The 21,704-nt window shown below is 40.4% G+C and overlaps 1 protein-coding gene across 2 annotated transcripts in view; it reads right to left on the reverse strand.

Annotated features, from left to right (window-relative positions):
• Positions 1-1,207: 1,207 nt before the first annotated feature.
• The window catches only part of LOC122759062 (adenosine kinase-like), a 122,667-nt gene continuing 102,170 nt past the window's right edge, over positions 1,208-21,704 (reverse strand). For both annotated transcript variants that reach the window (XM_044013558.1, XM_044013559.1), the window contains exons 8-11: positions 17,038-17,073; positions 12,917-13,031; positions 2,548-2,634; positions 1,208-2,247 (exon numbers count right to left, since the gene is read on the reverse strand). In XM_044013558.1, coding sequence (XP_043869493.1) covers positions 2,123-2,247; positions 2,548-2,634; positions 12,917-13,031; positions 17,038-17,073 — 363 coding nt within the window. In that variant the 3' untranslated portion in view covers positions 1,208-2,122. The remainder of the gene's footprint in view (positions 2,248-2,547; positions 2,635-12,916; positions 13,032-17,037; positions 17,074-21,704) is intronic.

A 21,704-nucleotide genomic window follows, 5' to 3' on the forward strand; every position in this document is an offset into this window, starting at 1 on the left:
CACCGGCCAGGGCCCCACTTACCGCGTTGCCTGCGTTCAGATCTATATTGTGGTGGTGAACTCACTTTTGTAGGCGACGAACACAAAGTCAAGTTTGTACTTTGTACTATGCTGTTTACAGCATAGTTAAGTAAAAATAAAAAAAGGAGAGTTTTTTAGATTGTGGCGATGTCCTAAAACTAGAGTTAAACATTCTCAGAATGCTTACAGCTCATTAGCTTACAAAACATACAACAGTACTGTTAAATGTAAATGTCTCGGTTTTTATCTTTGTTGTCCACAATCTCACATTCATTGAGCAAAAGTAAAAGTTTACCAGCAAAAGTGAGAAAAATGTGTAGTGGTTTCCTTATTGTGGCAGGCATTCTCATTACTTAATCATGGCTCTGTCTTTTTGTGTTTGTGTTTTGCCATCTGTCATCTTGAGAAGCAAATGAACCAGCTGCCATGGAGTGTGATCTTGCCCAATCAGAAATGTGGTCCTTTTCAAAGCGCATCTGTGCGAAACCTTAAAAAAAATGCTGATGAAAAAAAAGTGTCTCAAAGTTGTTAATAACATTTTGGCATGAGAATATTTTCACCTAGATGCCCCACAATTAGCATACATGCATAAACTATGCCTGATTACAAAAAAGCTGTGCTGTTGTTGTGCTGCAAAAAAGAAAGCTGGAGAGAAAATAAAAGGAAATGTAATGTAACAGGTTGTTCCACGGGATCAAAAACATCGCTTCTCTCGATCACACTTCTCTGTAGAGCAGTTGAGTGTTGAATTGTTTGCCACATAACACTTCAGACACTGCCCAACACTTCTGCTGGTCCACAGTCTGTGGGAGGGGAGAATGAGGAGGGGCCTCCCTCTGATCCTTGTCTCCAACCCCCAGACAGCACAGCTGGGCATGAAGGATCAGCCTAATTTTCAGGTCCCTCTAATGATCGCCACGAAGAGCAAACCGCTAATCCCTAAACTGAGAAAAATGATCTGCTGTAACCCTGCAGTGCAGATCCAGACCCCTGAGAGTCCAGTTAGGACCCAGCGAACAACAGACAGCACACCAGGCTGCAGTCTGCCCGCCATCACCACCACCACCACCCCCCTCCCCCATGATCTCCATAATGGGGGTGTTGAGCTGTCCAAAAGTGATTAGCGTGAGGGAGCCTCTGGCCGATTCAATAATAGAGAAACACACAAACATGTGTTGTGACATTGTTTTGCATTTTAAAAAGTCAGTTTATTTCAAAACCGACTTTGTTTTTGGAACAGGTGCATCTCAGTGTGATGAGTTCTGATTACTTTATTTGTGAAATAACAAAAAAATAAATGTTTCCAGTTGACTTGTACAAATGGAAAGGCCAACCATTATGGCACCGCATCTCTGCAGCGCTACAGCAGAATATTAAAGGCATGCTCCACTGAAAATGTGCAACATTTTATTGTGCATGGCTACAGTATTACAGTAACGCTCACCACATGCAGGTTTGAAAGAAGGCTCCATAAAGTTTGTAGCATGCTGCTTTGTGAAGGAGGGTACATTACTCTCTCTGCATAACGCTTTAACATGTAGTGTAATTATAAGTAAGTTAAAGATTTTTGACCACATATTGAGTTCAAGGGTTATATGCGTGTTTAAATTAATAGATTATAGCTCCTGAACAAGGGAGCAAGGAACATACTTTTTAGGGTAACTTTCCAAACCTGCTGAATAATGCACTTCACTACAGCAGATCCAATGTTCAGTGTGATTTGAACTATCAGTGCTTTGCAAGAACATAACGAAATCCAGGAACCCTTCAGAGCAACAAGGAGAAACAGTGAGTTTATAAAGAGAAAATAAATGGATCACTGGCAGAGAAGTGGATTATTCTGTGGGAGTGGTCTGAAAAATTAAACACTTTCAGTGGAACGCTCCTTTAAATATGAACATTTAGTGTCGCCATTTGTTTGAGTTGTATTGAAACATGTGAGCTGCTTAATAGAGCTTACGGAAATATCCAAACCACAGTATATAGTCCCGTGTTGTAAGTCACTGTGAATAGAAAAAAAAGAAAAAGACATAAAATCCACAGGAAGCATACATATCCAAAACATTTTATGGAAAAGACGAAAGAGTAAAGCTTGGCTACATCAGTGAAAGTCTGGCTTCTCTGGGAAAGTGCACCCAACACGTTTGATGATGACGTTGGCGGAGTAGTGACCGGCCCGGATACACTCCTCCAAAACCTGCTCTTGGACCAACGCAGAGAGGAATCCTGGGTGGACAGAAGAGCAGAGGCCGACACGTCACCATCCATCACTTCCATAAACAGTTAGTACGATTAAGAGCCAGGTCCTAATGGCTCCTGGAAAAAGGGACAATGCTGTTTCATCCTCAACGGGACCCGAATGATGACTACTTTATGATCAGCTCATACGGAGGAGAAACAGCAGGCTGAACGTTAGATTCATATAATCTGCAGACATTACGATGTTACACGGTTGTCCTGTATCAAAGGTTAATTGGGAGCGTACACAGAAGCCAAGCTGTGTCGAGAATCATTCTAAAGTCATACCTCCCACGAAGGAGTCTCCTGCTCCGTTAGTGTCCACAATAGCGCTCTGGTCGATGTCCACAACAGGGAACATGGTCACCTTCTCACCTGTGGTTAGGAAACAAGACGACAGTTCATTTTAATTCAACACTCGTTTGTGAATTTCTCCTCTAATTTTTGTCTTATGACTTCTGACGTCACAGGTTATTTTACACAGCAAGGCTTTTAAAATAATCAGAGATAATTGGTCATTTGATTTCAGCACTTCAGGATAAAACCTTTTTTTTTAATATCATGTAAAGCATACTCGATGTTGAGTATGAGTTTGGGAGCTCTCCAAGGAAACAGTTGGAGGCTTCACTGAGCATCAATGCAGTGAGCAAAGCTGAATATTTGCATGGCTCTGTGAGTAATCTATGGATTATTTACCAGGATAAACTCTAATAACTTTGGTCATCCCATAAAAAGTGCACGGTAACATACTAAAGTAAGACTGTGAACATAATAAACATCATAGCTCCTTGGTATTTGCACATTTCTACTATCATTATGTGTGTGTGAGCCTTAAAGGACCAGTGTGATAGTTATTTAATATATGGGTGACCTGTGCAGTGTTTTAATGAGTCAGCATGCTGGAGTTAGCATACTGGAGTTAGCATGTAGCTCAAACCTGTGGGATCCAAACAAGTTCCAGGCCATTTTTGGAAGTGTTATGTGGGTTCTGTCTCATTGACTGAGTGCATTATTTGCTTATTGGTGGTCATTTACACGGCACATGTCTCTAATGAAGGAAAAGAAGCCGTAACCATCATAACAACTGACAATCAGGCACAGTTTATATTAAGTGCACCGGGCTCGAGTCAGGTTCATGAAAAACAGAATTCTTGCTCGTGGTAGTAGAGCCTCAGCGCGAGTACAGTTGTATAACTGAAGAGTTATGGCCTGTTTGCCAATCACAAGTTTGTTTACAACAAAGAATATTTTGTTCAACCACATGTGCATTCCATTGAGGAGCATTCAAAACAGAGAAATACATCAAATTATAGCAACTGAAAAGCTAGTAAGAGTGACTGATTGCTATTTTTGATATTTTTTATGATACTTTACTGAAAATGATTTTCTCGGTGGACAAATTGTTCATCTATTACGTCAACAAAAATGAACTTGAGTTTACACTTCCATAAATGATTCAATGCAATGTCCTGCAGTGGCTTTAAATAAACGTGCCACAAGTAACAGACAATCAAATACAAAATTGGAATAGCATCTCAAAGGCTTTGGGTACTTAGATAAATTAAAAACAATGCAAGAGCAGTTACTGTGAATCATTCCAGTTCAAAACGGAATCCATTAAATGAGCGCCTCTTATTATCTCCAGCGGATTATACTGCTTCAATTATCAGTAGCATATGGACTTCAAAGAGACTTCCAGTTGTAAAGGAGAGGAAGGGAAAAAAAGAAACAAAAATCTACCAGATGACAAAGTCTCGAGGTGTAGAGTGACATTAAATCAGCAACTTATGTCAGAGCAATCTAAACCACACATGCAATCTTCAAACAACCCGAGGCTCTGGTGCCGACATGAGCCTTCAAAAAGGTGCAGGAGACAAAAGACTGACATGTGGATAAAAGGAACATGGGGAGGCTGACAGACCTCTTAATGGCAAAAAAGGTCGGGACTTTAAGGAGAACGTGAAGGGGGGGGATACAAAAAAAAGTTGTCTAATGAGGCCTGCTAATATAAAAGTGGCTCACAGAATATCTGAGCTGCAGACACAGCACACCACCTTATCAATTTTTGAATACATTTCTGTCCTTGGCCTACAGGGCAAACCATACACAACCTGCAGCTGAGCATATGTTCAACACCTGATGTCAGGGAAATTACTGTAATACACCAACTGTGAGAGAAACCGCATCAGCTTGTGGTGGAAAATGACATCCTGCAGAGTACAGGAATGTATTACAGGTCAGGTAACGACCACGGATCAGTTAATGTGTTAGATTATGTTTTGGCAATGACACATTTTCTCTTCAAACAAAAGAAGCAGACTGTCAGTGTGATAATAAATTACAATAAGACAAGAATCCTTTAGGATCGGCTAATTAGTAGCATAACGACACTGCTTAATTAATGCCACAGATGAAGCTTTGAGAATCCTCCTCCCTCTTGAAATGATTAACCGCACACGGAAAAAAAAAAACGTGCTAATAATGAATTCCACTTTGTCACTTATTCCACTGTTAAGAAGCTCACACTGTCAAATGTGGTCGCTCTTACGTGCTGTACTTTGTGGCTACAAAGACCGGATGCTGTAAAGCGTAGAGCTGCTGCACTTGTTCAGCATGAATTCTTCTGCTGTTCATTAGACCAAAGCAATCAAACTGATCTAATGGGTTAATGTTTAAATATGTTTACAGTGGTAACAACTACCAGTTATGCTCTGCAGAAGGGAAAGTTACAGTTGCAGTTTTAAATCAGGTCACACGTCTCTTGCCTTAAGACCTTTTAAACTCATCTTGAGTTAAAAAAAAGAAGTCTTTCTTTCACAAAAAACATAATATTTGGACTGTTTAGAATCTTGTTCTAAGCTAAAATAACATAAGATGCAGTGTTTATTTCCACGTAGATTCTTGTAAAAGCAGAAATACAGATATTCATGTTACGCAGAATATAAACTGTCGTTTATACATAGACTGTATACTCCAATAAAAAGATTTATATAAAAAATATATATATATAGACTGTATATAAAAATGAGGCCAATGAGGAAATGCCTGAAACCGGTTTTCTCTCAAATGGCCATCAGAGGAAACTCCAACAAGTTTATAGTCTCTACATTGGTAATTTTAGGTCTTCTTCAATGCAGCATGGTTTTGTAAATTATATTCTCATTTAGAGTTAAACAGACCATAAAAACAGACAGTGTGATTGACAGCTGATGTCACACACAGGGACCTGCTGGTCCAACCTTTCACTTCTTCACGGCTCCACCCTCTCTTTTAAATATGGTCTGTTCTGCTTTCAGATAACCAAAATGGTATGGACCAAAACGCAAAACTCCACACTTTAAGATACAGTGTGTCAAATTTAGCTACATTAATTGGTGAAGTTGCATGTTCGACTGAATATCCCTCACCTCACACTTCCCTTCCAAGACTGTGAGAGAACAAATGTAGCATTCAGTTAGCATAGCATCAAAACTCAATAGATGTTGTTTGTAGGTTTTTCGGGTTATTGTGAAAACATGGTGGTCCAATTTTTGCAATTATACGTTGAGGACCGTTGTTCTTAAACTGTTGGACTTGTTCACAAAGTGGTGAACCTCGCCCGGCCCATCCTTGCTTGTGAACTACTCTACTTTCTATAGCTAATCATGACACTCACGTGTTTCCAAATAACCTGTTCACCTGTGGAATGTTCCAAACAGGTTCACCTCCACTTTCCTAGTCTTTTGTTGCCCACGTCCCAGCTTTGTAGGAACGTGCTGCAGGCAACAAATTCAAAAGGAGTGAATAATTGCAAAAAAAACAATAAAGTTGATCAGTTTGAACATAAATAAATATTGTATTCAAAGTGTATTCAATAGAATATAGGTCAAAAAGGATTTGCTAATCATTGGATTCTGGTTTTACTCATGTTTTACACAGCGTCCCAACATCCGGTGATCGTACACTCACAAACCAGTGACTATCACTGTGGTTTGCATTATCTTGTTTGTAAAACGTGTACATGTGAACATACTGCATGAATTTACATTCATTCATCCTCTTCACATTCCTGCCTGATCAGTTCACCGTGTGCTTCATGACACCAGTTATGACACATGCAGTTGCTTTTCTGTTGCTTCTTGAAACATGGCACACTAGAATATTCCACATCCCTCTTGCTTTTATTATCACATTCAAAGTTTGTTCTCTGTTACTGGGGAGGGGGAAGTTCACATAACCTCTGTGATGCAAATTATTCAATTTGACTGACATGTTAACTCGAGTTACAGTCCAACAATTCTCTAGCCATCTGTAACAAAGATCTCACTGGTGAAAACCTGCCATGGAAATGGTAATAAAACAATAATAATAATAATATTAAATCCTGCCAAAACATTCAGACTCTGTTGTTACTGGCTCATAAAAGATCTGAAAACATCACACTGCAGAACGCATTTCACATTTCATTGGTATTTATGACATTATTTTCATTAAACAAAACTCTGCCTTTTTGTGTTTTTTTAAGATTAACATATTTGTTTGCTCGAATTTGGTTTGATTAGTAATGGATTTGTGGGATATGGCTCTGCTTTGACAGGTAACCTGCAACAAAGGAGGCAAAAACAAAGAGAAAAACTCAATGGAATTAAACTACTTCTTTACAGTGCTATAATTGTGTGTGCTTTTGTTCTGTCGCTCTTCATAATTCCCTCATTAAAACTCTTGAACGGTGGTGATTAAACTTTAAAAAATACTAAAAAACAGGCTTCTCTTTGAAATGACTATCAATTAAGTCCTTTATTGATAATTATTCCTTCTTACAATGCCAATTCAAAGCACAGCACTGGGTGGGAAACTGTACATGCAAATGAGATGACCTCGGTTTCATTGGAAAATGAGCATATGGAGAGTTGTTTTGACTCTGGAATTATTACACGCTTCACTTGGTGGCGTTCCAGCATTCACTAATGTCGCTCTGACAGAAAACAGGTGGATCAAATAGTTGGCGGTTCATTAGAGTTCACTTTGATCTGGTCTCACTTTAATATCTGCACACGCAAAACAATTAATGCATCACATCAAAACCGGGAGTTGCCAAGTGACTCAATAACAGTATTTCTTTGCTGAAAGGCATGAGCTTAAGTACTCAACAGGAGTTCAAGTACAACATCTCTGTGTGAGGAACTTGCCTGAGAATCCTTTTTTTCTGGAAAGCTTCCTGTTGCATTCCAGCCAAACCCTGAGCCTCGCAGAGGAAAACGTTACCGCTTTCTTGGCAAACGCAACAGGTTAGGAGTGAGCTGACATTCAATCTGTTTCCCTATCATAACCAGCATCTTTGTTCACAATTGAGTTAGAAAAAAAGTACATATGCCTGTAATTACTGTAACCACAGGCAAAAGATCATCGCCAACCAATATCCTCACAATGAGACATGAAAGAAAACACTTCAGTGTGAGATGACAAGAGAAAAAAAGAGGCGGTCCTGTTAATTGGCTTCGTCTACTATGGGTACAGAGCATAAACATCCTGCTTTTTAAAGAGACTATTAACATTTCATCAAGTAGAGCTTAAAATAAAATTGAAATGTTTAATATGACACTGGGGAGAATTAGCGGTGTATTATTACAACAAAGACCTCAGTTTAATAACGTGCATAGATCTGGTTCTTTACTGATTTAATTCTTATTTCAGTTCAAAAATGAACAATACAACCCATGATAAACTCAAACAACAATCAAATTCCATAGACTACTTCAAGATATTTCATCAACATACGCTACAGCCATAGATATGACCCACAGTTTATGACCATGATTCTCCGATTACTTTGTGAGTTATGCACAAACTCTGTCATACTAACAAAGAATGAATGTGAATGAAATTCTTTAAAGATGTAGGCTGTGGCCCAACTGAGAAATGATAGGGTTTTGCTGGTAATTGAGCATTGAGTAATGTTTAAGGAAACAATTGGTAACCTAACAAGATTAGGGCGTGTACACACACACTATTTGTGCTTTCTAGTTATCAAAGGTAACAAACATCTGTTATCATTACCAAATGATAAGGACAAAAAGATAAATGACTGAGAATAAATGAGCTGTGTTTTATAAAGTAAAAGGAAAAACAAGCCTTTTATTCTGAGACCTATCAGGGTTAACACAATAATCACACCAGGGAAGAAAGAAAATGGTGTGGAGAAATGGAACTTAACTAATAATTAATGACACTTTTATTTAAAGCTCCAGGGCGTAACTTCTGCCCCCCCCCCCAGAGGAATTCTGAGTAATTACCAAAACAGTGCCAGAGCCACAAGACAACCTGTAGCATCCGTCTCACTTTACTAGCTCTTTATTGCTGTTGTGCTTCCACTTCACCTCAGTTTGTCTTGATGTAAAACAAATCACGTCCTGTGGGGAGCATGGAGATATCGCTGGGGGACACTTTTGCACTCTGATGGAGTTTTTATAAATATTTCTATACTCCTTTTTACCATCGTTGTTGTATATCCTTGTTTTTATTACCTATTCATAATGCTAAGTTGGCACTGGGTCTAAGAATGTTATAAAATATATGACAATAACAATCTGGAGTCTTGAGATTCAAATAATGAAACAATGCTAATGGCAAACACAGAGCGTGATAGGCTTAATTAGCATTGTGTGAAATCATTTGTTTCTCCGGTTTCTCTCACAGTCCAAAAACATGCAGATTTTGGGGATTAGGCAAATTGGACACTCTAAATGAGTATGAGTGGGTGGTTGTTTGTCTCCCTGTGTCCCTGTGATGGACTGGTGACCCGTCCAAGGTGTGACCCCACCTTTCGCCCTATGTCAGCTGAGACCATCACCACAACCCTCATGTGGAGGATAAAGCAGTAGAAGATAAGTGAATGAATGAATGATGATAATGAATGCTTACGATAATTGTCTGATCGCACAGACGCAGTTTCGTTGGCTCCAAAAAGCCACGTCGTCTGGGACGCCTCACGTCCAGTTTGGGTAAGCTACTCAAAAAGAGTAATAAGGTAATTATGTCAAACTATGTTTGATATAACAGCTCACATTTTAATATGATGCCTCATACACACGCTTCAGTGGGGCCCAAAGCTGGTAAACGTCCATGTTTGTCACAGTTTGTTTGTCACACTATTCTTTGTGTTTTTCTTTCTCTCTGAACTTCAGACAGAGATTTTATATAAAATAAAGTAGTCTGCAGATCTGTTATCTCGGCAGGGACTCGCTGGATACACAATAGATGGTATCGGGATCGGGGGAGAAATAAACTTATCAGGACGTATTACTCCTTTAAAATGTAATTTTACTTCATTTATGACTTGGTATTAAGAGTGACATTACTCGCTAAAGTACTATATAACAATGTAACTGTATTACTATATAACAGTAATGAATGCAATCAAAAAATAAAATAAATACGTTTTCTGCAAATTGCTGCCGATGTGACCTGTTGCACATATACTGTAGGTCATCTTAAGAGTCACCATCTAAAGGACAACATACAGATCGTGATTCAGTGATGCAGTAACTCAACATCACTTTGCTTTGTAATTGTATTATTATTCTGTTCTTTAAATTGTGACCCCTTACACTTCATTATATTACAGCAACTCACGGAGTCAGCTCGTGGCACCAATTTATGGCTCTGTGGTCGCCTAATCTGACACAGTGACCATTGTCACCAGACAAAAAGGTCATGTCGTCTGAACTCGGCATTATCCTCTTCTTCTTCTACCTCATTTTATTAATGTGTATGGATCAGAAAAGCTGCCTCGTCCCTCTGAGAGCCTTAAAACCCGCCGAGAAGCCGAGTCAGGCTTTATCAAGTCCTTATCAGCGATTAGAGCGGTAACCCCTGCTGAATGATCGTTCATTAGATCTCCTCACCGTTAAGGTTCAGGGCACAATGATCCTAATTACTGCTTTAATGGCTGTATAAGCAAAAGCTTGGCGTAGTTCAGCGGTGTCAGTGACAGCTAAATAAAGGGCCATTTCCCCTTGCTCCTAGCTCTTAAAAGGCACATTTGAAGCACTGGTTTGATAAAAGGGCTTCAAATGAAGGGCAGGAGAGCAAAAAAAATAACAAATTGACATCTCTTTTTGTAGAATTATACCACAGGGGAAGGCATGCTCCCATCCTTAATCACTATAAAATGGTTTAACATGACATGCAGAGGCTGGCAAATGATCAAATCCTGACAGGAGGACAAATTGCAAACAAAATGAGAGATCAAGTTTATTAGAGCGCCGCCTCTGGGAAATGAAAATCTTTAATTCTCTTTTTACATTGACATTTATTTGGCTGGTGTGAACGGTGATGTTCACACACACACACACACGCACCACTCACACAAACACACACTAATTCTGCTGCACTTACTACTGTAACAGCTCCACTGTAATGATAGCACAGTCAATGACATTTATCATGTTTGCCTTTGTAGATGACATCTGAAACACACTGTCTTTCATCCCGCCCGCATTCATCATGTATTTTATATAAAGTTCACGGTGGCGCGCGGCTCTGTCTTTGTGCAGGAGCAATGAGGGAAGCAGGTGGAAATTATCCATCATCTCTCAGCACAATGCATGGACTCCTGTTCTTCTTTAACTACTGGGATTCACGTTTAAATATTTGTTTTCCAAATCCTTTCTAGGAATGACTGCTTCATAATGAGAATTTAAAGAAGCCTGTTCACGAACTCAATGGCATCTTTTACAGGCTTTTACTTGACTGTAACTGTCGACAAGATTATCACATCGCACTGTCATTTGACTTAATTCCATGGTTTAAATGAACATCTCCAAGAATGTGAGTCTTTGTTTTGTCTCATTGTGAATGAAGAGCAGCTCACAAGAAGCTTACAATGTGCATTACAACACCCAGGGTTATTGTTGCCTATTTTAAGCCTATGGTAGAATCTTCCCTTTTAGATTTCAGGTTCACGTATCCCATCTGTGCTGTTTAAACAGTGCTGATGCGATGCTGCTCAAACCCGCCTGTGTGACGGGTAAAGTTAACACCAATAAACATGATTTGGATTTTCGTGTGAGATTTAAACAGTTTTTTTATGTCTTGTTCTATTGTTTGTTTCTATGAACTAATTATGTTTTTTTTTGTAATATGTTATTTTACTCAGTTAGCACTCTTGCCGTTGCAGCAAGAAGACTCGGATTCAAGACCCGGTCGGAACAAGCGGAGTTTGCATCTACTTCCCGTGTGTGTGCTTGGGCTTTAGCCTTCATTAAAGCATGGATGTCCAATCCAAACCAGTCAAAAACCGACAGAACCCAATGGGACAGGAGATGTTGAGACAGACATGTTGAAATTGTAATCAGGTTGGGTCACTTTGACTGGGGACAGCATGAACAAGTATGATTTTGTTGTCATAGCTGTGAGTGCACTGATGCACTGCACATGTCTGTAAACAGCAACAAAGGTAACAATTGCTTGTCAAGCTCATGTTAACTGCATCGGTCAGGTCGGACAGAAAAATGCGCCCGGAGCTACACTATAGTCGTCACCAACTCCAGAGAGAAATATGTGGCTATTTATCCACTGAACTTGTGTAATAACTTCACTATGAGGGTCTGTTTTGACGTTAAACCAAGTTATTTTATCCACAGTTAATATTGAATTCTCCCCAAAGTGGGAGTATTCAATATAAATATTGCTTCCTCCCACTTAGTCTCTTGAGAGACTCCTGGCCAGAATGGCATCACAGTTTGCAGGCAATAAAATATTTGCAATAGCAAACAGAGACATGACAGAATCAATAATTGATTGATTTACAATACCTTCATTGAGATCCTGCTCAAAGCTCCAGCTCATAAATACTGATTTCAGCTTCATGAGCCACTGGACACTTGTGCAGACAGTGTCCTATACTGTTAACAGTAACTGCTGTAACTGTGCTTCTGCAGTCCCTGGTGATGAGTGATATTTTGGAGGCTTTACCTGAGGCCATCTCTCCTCCGTGCACAACTAGTCTAAACTGCAAGGGCAACGAGGAGAGACACCCTGTGGCTCCAAACAAAGGCAAACACTGGCAGCAGTAATCGGAAAGTGTCATCTCTCCACACACAGCTTCGACCTGCAACCCCAGCTCACTCACAACGAAGCTTCCTTTTAATGTCCCACAACCAAATATGCCTGGCATTCAAAAGAAATTGGACTGATGTGGAGACCAATGTTGTCAACCTCTCCCCAAGGTCGCCCTGCCGGTATTTTGCAGGGAAAAAAAGGGGGCACCGAACATAAGAGCTGAGGCATTAAAAATTGCTGAGGCCTGGCCTGGAGTGTATCCAAGACAAAGTTAGAAGTACTTCACAAATCAATGCCTGCTCTCTGCATCCCCCACACTTCTTTTATGCTCCGAAATGACAGAATGTACTGCAAGCATTCTTTTTTGTCTAAACATCTGGTGTCAATATTGGAGGTTAACTTCAAAGACATTACTGATAGCATTCGGCTCTCTTTAGTCAGCCGTCGAGCATCTACTTAGGGCTGCGCTCTGCAGTTGTCAGATAGGTTTCAGAAAGGATTTAAATGAAAAGCAAAGATGTCCAAAAGGGGAGCAAGTTGGGATTGGCTTCAAGTGGTTGTTAAATGGAAATATGTGTCGATAAAAGCGCGAAGAGGAGACAAATAAATGACCTACCGACAGTTGCAACAGTGTCGTCCTTGCCCTGAGTGAAGACCACCACTCGCTGCCTCTTGGTGTTCTCTTTGGGGAGGTTTTGGGTCTTCTTTGCAATCTCCGCAATGTCATCTGTCTGTGAAAACACCAGAACTCTGGGTGAGTATGTTAACACGAATGAATGCATCATGAAGAGCCATGTGTGAGGAGCTTAATCAAGGATCGCTAGTGCGACTGAGCGGGGTCAGACCTTTCCAATGCTGGCAGACGAATCAAGTGATAATGAAACCAGATGGTCTACGAAAACCGTTTCGCGAGAAGATCAATGGAGGCACTCGATGCTTTTACACAGTTACAGGCGAACTGCGAAATATTAGAATGTCATATCCCTAAGTGAGATGAAAATAAGCGTGTGAAGATAGGCTGTTGTCAGATAAACCCACACAGCGGCGAGCTGAGGGGATATGCGGCGCATGTACTGTATCATTCTCTCCCTGAAACAGGCCATTTCTCCTCAGCATCTGCACAGAATGGATATTCTCGCCTGGAGACGACAGAACTCTCCGGAGTGCTTGCCTTTGATCATGAGAGGGATAAAAAACCCACACCTGTCAGGGATACTTTATTATTAACTCATCATGATGTACTATGAGCAGGTGGAATGTCTTTATCGCCATCTCGCAGTAGGGTGGACTCTGCTTTTTGTAATACAGCGCACACCGAGGAGCAAGCATTAAGGGTCGTAGACGCCTCTAGCATCTGTATCAAAGCTACCACTCCAGCACCTTCAGGGTGAGCAAATACTGTGGTTATGGGAGTAATCAGAGACACAGGCCCCCGCCCAGTACCACCAGCCACATTGGCTCACTCAAACCAATGAGCTTTTACACCTCTAAATGCTTCCCAAATGTCCTTTAATCAGCCCTGAGAGGTCCGGTGAGACCCTGGGCTGAGGAAAAATGGGTGTAACACTCTAAGTAAGTGCTAATGGTGAGGTTAATACAGAGGCTGTTAGCAAGAGACGGTAAAAAAAATATATATAAAGGCAATTTGTCACTGTGACTGGATGTGACCACAAGCATTGCTCCAGACACTGAATACAAAACCACACAAGGCTCCGGCACATTGTCACCCTTTGGTTTTATGTTCACTGACATAAAAAAGCCGCTCTGCTAAGGTTTAGGAGCTAAAAGGTTCTCAGGGCCAGAGGTGGCAGCGGCGGTGGTGTCAGGGGGAGCATCATGGCCGTGGAAGAGGGTGGGCTACACACAGACACACACACACATACATTCCTTTAACCAAGCGGAAACACTCACCTGATGATTTCCTCTGGCAAAAAAAACAAAACAAACAAACAAAAAAAAAAACAATGCAGAAAAATAGCATGCGGCATGAGTGCAAAACAAATGATTTGACAAATGATATGGTCAATTTGGTTTACTGCTGACAAATGGCAATATTTACGATTGTGAGGCAACTGATCAGACGTAAATCAACAAAGCGTGAAATGTGAAAGCTTTACAAGGGTGTTAAATTGTGTTTCTGTGTTGAAGCCAGTGAGAAACTGATTGTCTTCACTGTAGGCTGCTTGAGAAATGTTGCCAGGGAAAGATTCAATTAGAGCTGTGATGCAGATAGTTCTTTGAGCATTTAAAGGAAACAGATCACAATCAGGCGAGTGTGTTCAGATCGGCTGATTGCTGTTTTTTTTTTTCCCTTCTTCCTTTACTCATTTAACTGTTGAGGCGCTGTCATTTCTGTTAGTACTTCATTAAGTGTTGGCAATACGGAGTTAGTAAGTGCATCATGCAGTATTTCTGGAGTCAGATAGACTAATGGTATACGTCAATATCTAGTGATAATCCGCCTCATGGGCACAGGTTTTCATGCACAGCTAAGTGATTGAATACACCACTCAATTGGACTCCTGTCCTTGTCCCTGTATACAAGTAGCATTGGAAATCGTCTAACTGAATCAAGTGTGTCCACCTCCGCTCCACTAGGGGGCAAAACACAAGCCCAGAACAGCCAGACCAGCTTTAATCCAGCTCTGGTCCGACTGAAGGTCTGCAATATCGGGGTGTGTTAGTCTGACTTTGAAAAATTTGATTTCGTAAAATGTCAGTTGGACTAACATGTTTTTCCATCTTTTATTGAGTTTGGACTTTTACTGGCCTACAAATAGACAAACTTCACACAATTATTTTGGCTTTAGCTTTGACTTCTATTAAAATGATGATAAACATTCTGGCTGATTGATTATGGGAGATATCAGAAAGAGCTGCGTGTAACGTACTTGATAAAACACTGTTGGCAAATTATGGCCTCGCTGCAAAGTGTCAGGAGCTTTCAGCCATGCGTTGTATGGAGTTTGCACTGTTGTCATGGAGACGTCATTTTCTTACAAAAAGGAAAAAAACAAACATTTTTTGTGTGTGTTTTACACAACCTGATGACAGGTCAAGACACCATCATAATACACTCAATTTTCCTCTGCTGATAAAAAGCATTATGACTTTCTGTGAAATACTCCCAGTGAGTGAATCTGTTCTAAAAACAATTCAGTTTGATGACTTTGGGGGTCATGATTTATAAGGATATACAAGTGAAGTGTGTGTGTGTTCACTGTACCACCAGCTTTGTTCTTCTTATTACATTAGCAAATGATCAATGAGTTTAACTCATACAATAATATAAATAAACCTGGTGTAATAGACCTTCTTCACAGCAGATATTTTACAACATGGTGTCAGAGAGCTGGGGTCGTGCTACTATTGAAGAGTAAGGTTTGGTCTCACTAAATACGTCTCATGAAAAATGTCTTATTTTAAAACTATATTAATGTTTCCTGTATTTTCTGGACATGTTCCAGTAAAGTAATTGAGAAACAATGACGCCGTGACAACAAATCTAATGCTGGCCGAAGACTTTTGCAAGAGTACTGTATATAGTCATATTTTGAAGATTTGTCAGTGTGCATTTGAAAAATGTGGGTCAGCTCATAGGATGCAAGTGAAATCAGAAAGTGGCGCGTGCGAGAGAGGGAGACGGAGAGAGAGGGAGAGAGAGAGAGAGAGAAAGAGGGAGAGAGAGAGAGAGAGAGAAAAGGAGTGTGAAGAAAACCTCTTTGAACCGCAGCCATCCAGAAATGCAGAAAGTACAGTGCAGTATACTGATGTTATCTGAGAAATCACATTCATCCAATGCAATTTTACAGAGTGTTCTGGCAAATCAGGTTGACATGGAAAATGTCAAAGAATTGTAAGTCGTAGGAGAGTGTCTACACTGCCCTTTGTGTATTTTATTTATCCCCTTCTTCACTCTTAAACCTGTCACTGCCATCAGGATTGCATTTTCTATTCCAGTCACGTTGATCACACCGTTAGTGATACTGGATGACAATTATTCACACAGAGCCAGAGCCATAGTCAAGACAGCTCTACCTTTGAAAGAGAGACAGCACTTAAAATACCTGAGCCCATTTTTTTTTTTTTGAAATACACGCACACACACACCTGCTATTTGTGTTTTTCTGGATTCACATTTAAACAGCAGAGCGAGGAATATGCAAAACACAAGCAAAGAAATCGACGGAGGAAACATTCATTTTACTCTGAAGAGGCAGCCCCGCTTTAAAACACATAGCGTACATTCTATGGGGGTAACAAGCACTGTAATTTTCATTTCCACAATTTAAAACCACAGGTGGCTGCAGTCGGGGTTATTAAAAGACTACAGTGTGCTCCAGTGTGGTGTAATGTTATAGCAGTGAAGGGAAGAAATACAGTATCATCCCTGGGTGAAATGAAGATAATGAGGAGGCTTTTTAACCAGGCAACCTGATGAGCCCCGAGCCTGCAGAGAAAGGCTTGAAACCATGCCCAACTTCTCAGTTTCCCAAGAGGCTTTTCAAAATTCAATAAATAACATCTGTAGGCGATGTTGGGTGCAGACCTAGCAGAGTGCGTCATAACAGAGAGCTGGCTGAACAAAGAAACCATGACGACTGCCAGGTTTCCATAGCAACTGCTGCAAGGCCTGGAGAGTATAATAGCACATCAATCACTGTCCAAAAAGAACTTCATTATCAGCAAAAATAAACCTTTAGGATCTGTTTAGTGTGCAATTGCTGGTCAACTCACCTCAAAGCCCAGCTCTTTGGCAAATGTGGCCGCCTCCTAGAAAAGAGACAAACACATACACAAATGAGCAGTTAATTACAAGACAGAGCAGAATGTTACACTCTGGTGGAGGAGGTGGAGGTAAAGCCATCGTGCTCCCCTCTGCTCCTCACATGTGTGGCTGTGTCACTTGACAATAAGTAACCCAAGTTACTGCTGCTCCGCCAACTCCTGATTTAATAGGCATGCAGCCCACCCATTTAATCTATCGCCCCACTTCATCTCATCTTACCACAGCAGCATTAGATAACACCATGTCAGCCTGCAGCCATGAAACCAGCACTGAAACCACCAACATGTGCTGGAATGTGGGAATCCCCATCACTGCAGGCATTCAGCATGGACTTTACTTTACTGTGTGTCCCTCCAGTCTCCAAACAGGTGCATGTGAAAAGGTCACGTACCAGTTTTTATGCAAGTTGGTTATTTTTTCTTTTTTTTTTCACTGTACAAATCGTACACACTCACCAGTTTTTGAGACACACAGTTTTTCATTTATTGCCCGTATGACAAAAACTAATGGCAAACTCTTTGACACTTCCTGGAGTTGTCAAATCCAAATGATATACAAGTAGTTTTAAGATTTCCAGAAGTCACAGATTAATACGTTTGGTCACCAGATGATTAAAAAGACATGTACCATGTAACAATAACAAGCACTTGCGCATTTATTTTCAATTTGACAACTCTACTACACGTTAAGAGGCCGTGAAATAAATGGAAACCAGTGGGTGCCTGAAAAGATGTGGAAATGTAATCTGAAAACAAAACCCTGGCCAAAAATTCATGTGAAAATAAACTGCAGTTATGGACAAGGTGCACATGCTGTAAATAGAGCTAAAACATGTCTTTGGGAAGTACTTTAGGAGAGATTTTAGGACAAGTTTCAAGGATAAGGAATAAAAATGACTATGGACCAATTATACAAATTAGACGTGAGAGTAAGTCCAGAACTAAATGGAATTAAAAGCAATGGATTATAGTAAGGGAACTACATCAAAAAATCCAAAAATCCCCAGTCCTGGCTGCATATATTTTATGGTAAATAGACCAAAGCATGAACCACCACTGGTATGATCCTTTAACCGATGACAGAAGCTGTTGCTCGTCAGTTCAAAACGATGCCGCAAATCACGACAGACATCCCCAAGCGCTAAATTCACTTTTGACCCCAGATGGGGCAATGAGTTGATGCTATGATTCTAAATAATCCAATTATGTGCAGAGGGGGGGCTGGTTTTTGCGTGACCTTGGGGAGAGGTTGACAACCTGGTCGTCGAACAGAAGGGGAGGAGATGACATGGAACAATAAGGTTACTGGTCCCAGGAGGAAAGACTGCCTTGGATCAACATCACAGCACCAGCAATATGTCAATTCATCAACCCCCTGCTCCATCAACACGCACGGGCTGAGAGGCTAGTCAATTATCCTCTGTAGTCAAGATGCAATTTTATATTGAGTAAAGGTGAGTAGTCTTCTCTTTACTCCTCCCTTTGCTTCTTCAATCTATCGAGGTCTTAGGTCTCACATTTGTTTTCATTTATTTACAACCACATATTGACTTTTCTCCTCAGGAACACTCCATCATAGACAAACATGAGACATCTCGCAGGGACACGACTAGCTTGGAAAACGTCTTGTCAAAACAGTGATATTTCATTTAAAAACATTTACGACACACACGGATGAAGGTTGCAATAACAAAGGTGCTGTCTCTCTAGTTAGCAGCTATAATATTTGTGAGAAAAGCTTTTCAGGAGAGAGAGGGTGTTAGAACAAAAGATAATTGAAGCGGTGTCTATGAGCCACATGTGTACAGTGTAATCCCTTTTAGGAATTTATTAATTTCTATGAGCTGCTATGAATGCCAACATCAAAAAATATTTGGTTGCAGACTCTCAGCTGAACCTAACGTATCGGTATGATGAACAGAGTACGATGGTAAATACGCAATTACTGAGATAACACAAGCACACCAATAAAAGTGAAATGATTGGCAATAAAAGCCACTACTGCCTCAAGGGGCTTATAACATTACTATTGAAGAATCTTGTGTTTCAGACTGTGCATGTGTCACGTTTGATGTGTGCTGTTTCGGTATGTTGTGGTATAGTTTTCAAATGACGGCCCATGTGCTTCCACAGCTGTCGCCAACAATGACAAGTGCTTCGGGTGACATCTGGGCAAAATCCTCTCGCGCTCAAAAAAGCTCCTTGTTTGTTCGGAGATCGCTGTGATTGCATGCTCATCTTTGATGAGTGCGATTCTAAAGAAGAGAGCTTTTGGGGGCCAGTAAGTTCTCCTCCTACTCCTCTCCAGGCAAACAAGGTAAAAGATAACAAGGCGGGCTGAGTGTATGAGCCCTCTGCAGCTGTAGTTAGTATAAAGCTATCAGAATGTGTGAGATGTTGCTGCTGTCGGAGGCTTAAACTGTCAAAGGGATATTTTTAGATAGCTTAAGCTAATAATCCAGAGCCCAGTGCAAAGGGCGGGTAAGTCTACAGTGTACTTTTTTTTTTTTTTTGCCAAACAAAATGAAAGCAAAAATACACAGTTCATGCAAACGGTCAGCTGTCAAAGGTGCACACTAATGCTGCGTTTCCATCATGGTTAGGTTCACTATGGTACAGTCTGGAATGGTAAAGGCCTGGGTCGGGCTTGTGTTTCGACTCAGAATATTACCTTTGCTTGGTGGGTGGAGTATTTGGATCTGTTTATCTCAACAAGACGTCAAGATTTGTAAGAGAATAGACTGTGGATGCCTCGATCGCAAAGGAGCGACGTATTTCTGTCGCCCAATCAGCAGACTAGCGCCACCCTGATCGTACCATTTTACTCTGGAGGAAGGAGATGGTGCCAAAGAATGGAAACGGTTAGGGCTGGTTATTTTAGTACTATTCCTAATGATAATGCTAAAAAAAAAAAAGTACCGCACTATACCAAACCGAACCGTTACACTCAGTGGAAACGCAGCTTTAGTCTTTCTTACTAATACTATACTAATACCTCAGAGAAGGAAAGCCATCTTCATTGTTCTGGAAGAAGAAACCCGTTTCATCTTCTCATATGAAGAGCGGCGATTTGTGACAGAAACTACGCTTTCACGCGCAGTTAGGTCGGTCTTATGCTTGTAGCTTAACGACGCCATTAATTTGTCCCAGTATACAAGCACTACTAGCAATAAATGGATTTATTGAATGACCTTTATCTGCCTCCACTACACTAGGCGGCGGTCTGGCCCCTTTTGGCTTGTTAGTATAAGGGAATTTTTTGGTTGACAAGTTACATCACAGACAAAGACAACTTTAGCCAATGGCTAGTTTGTATTTGTATAATTTGGTGTCTTTCTACCATCCATTAACTTCATAATCATCTGGATTTTGCCATTTTTTTTCTCTTGTGTACTGGCTTCTTCTTTTATTCGGGGTCAAAACACTGGGGAACTGTTGAGCGAGTGCACAACGCTTGGGGTCAGTTTGGGTCCAGTTGAACATACACTAGTAACTTGACCCCAATTAACACCAATATATACATATTTTTTCTCATGTCATGTAAATGTATTGACTTTATGGAGCTCACTATGCCATCACGGCACCATTGTCCCCTTAAGTGCACACATTTCGAAAGGTTTAAAAGTTAAATATGAACTAATTATGCAAGTGTTCATTTTTAAAAAAGAGGAATTAATCCACTGCAACTTTAGCATTGAGGTCACAAACGTGCACTCATTGGTAGAGTGCATTTCCAGTGGCAGCAGATGATAGAATTCATCCATTGGATTTTGAAACACATTACCTTCAGATTATGGGTGAGTTGTAGTATGGGAGCTCTGAACACCAGCTCAACACTGGCATAATATTATCTAAACAAGTTTATATGGTTAACTGCTAGCCACCAAGTAAATCTAAATCTAAGTGCAATATTAATTGTGTTTACAGAGCTCTGTTCTTGGTCTCTGCCAACATCTATGAAAAATGACGTACCTGGCTCACTAGTTGCTTAACATACCAACTTTGTGTCTCTGAGCTTTTTTGCTCCCACTGAATATGGAAGCCTGTTTTTGCCAAAAACTACACTCCGTTGAAAGTGAACCAAAATTGTCAAGCTGTGGGTCAAAGCAGTGATAAATCGTAATAAAAATCTATCAAGCTGAAGGGAAACCAGAGTTAGGCAAAAAAGAAAAAAAACAATCCTTAATGACTACATGAGAGGTCTTTAAAATTGTATTACAGTAAGTAAGTAAGTAAAGTAAGTAAGTAAGTAAGTATTAAAGTCACTTTAAGCCTCATAACACACACTTATGTTTGGAGATAAATGTATGCGTGTGTAGTAGATAAGAACACCTGAAAGGCACAACATACAGACAACTGAAGTTATCTTCACTTTTTTTCTCTTGTGTTATTGAGCATACTGTATGTCACAGCAGGAGTGAGAGTTAAAGGGAAAAAAAAAAAATCCAATTTCAGTGTTTCTCAAAGAATCTAAATCAAAGAGCAAACGTCAGTGCTGAGGTTAATAAAAGTTGATAAGCTGAGAAGCGTAACTCCCTCAGGCCATTCAGAAAAAGGCATTTGCTTGACCGTGTTAGCCGAAGCTGATGCTGAGGCAGAAATTGAATTGTATTGTG

Source organism: Solea senegalensis, linkage group LG18 (assembly GCF_019176455.1).
Source record: "Solea senegalensis isolate Sse05_10M linkage group LG18, IFAPA_SoseM_1, whole genome shotgun sequence".
Taxonomy (NCBI): Eukaryota; Metazoa; Chordata; class Actinopteri; order Pleuronectiformes; family Soleidae; genus Solea; species Solea senegalensis.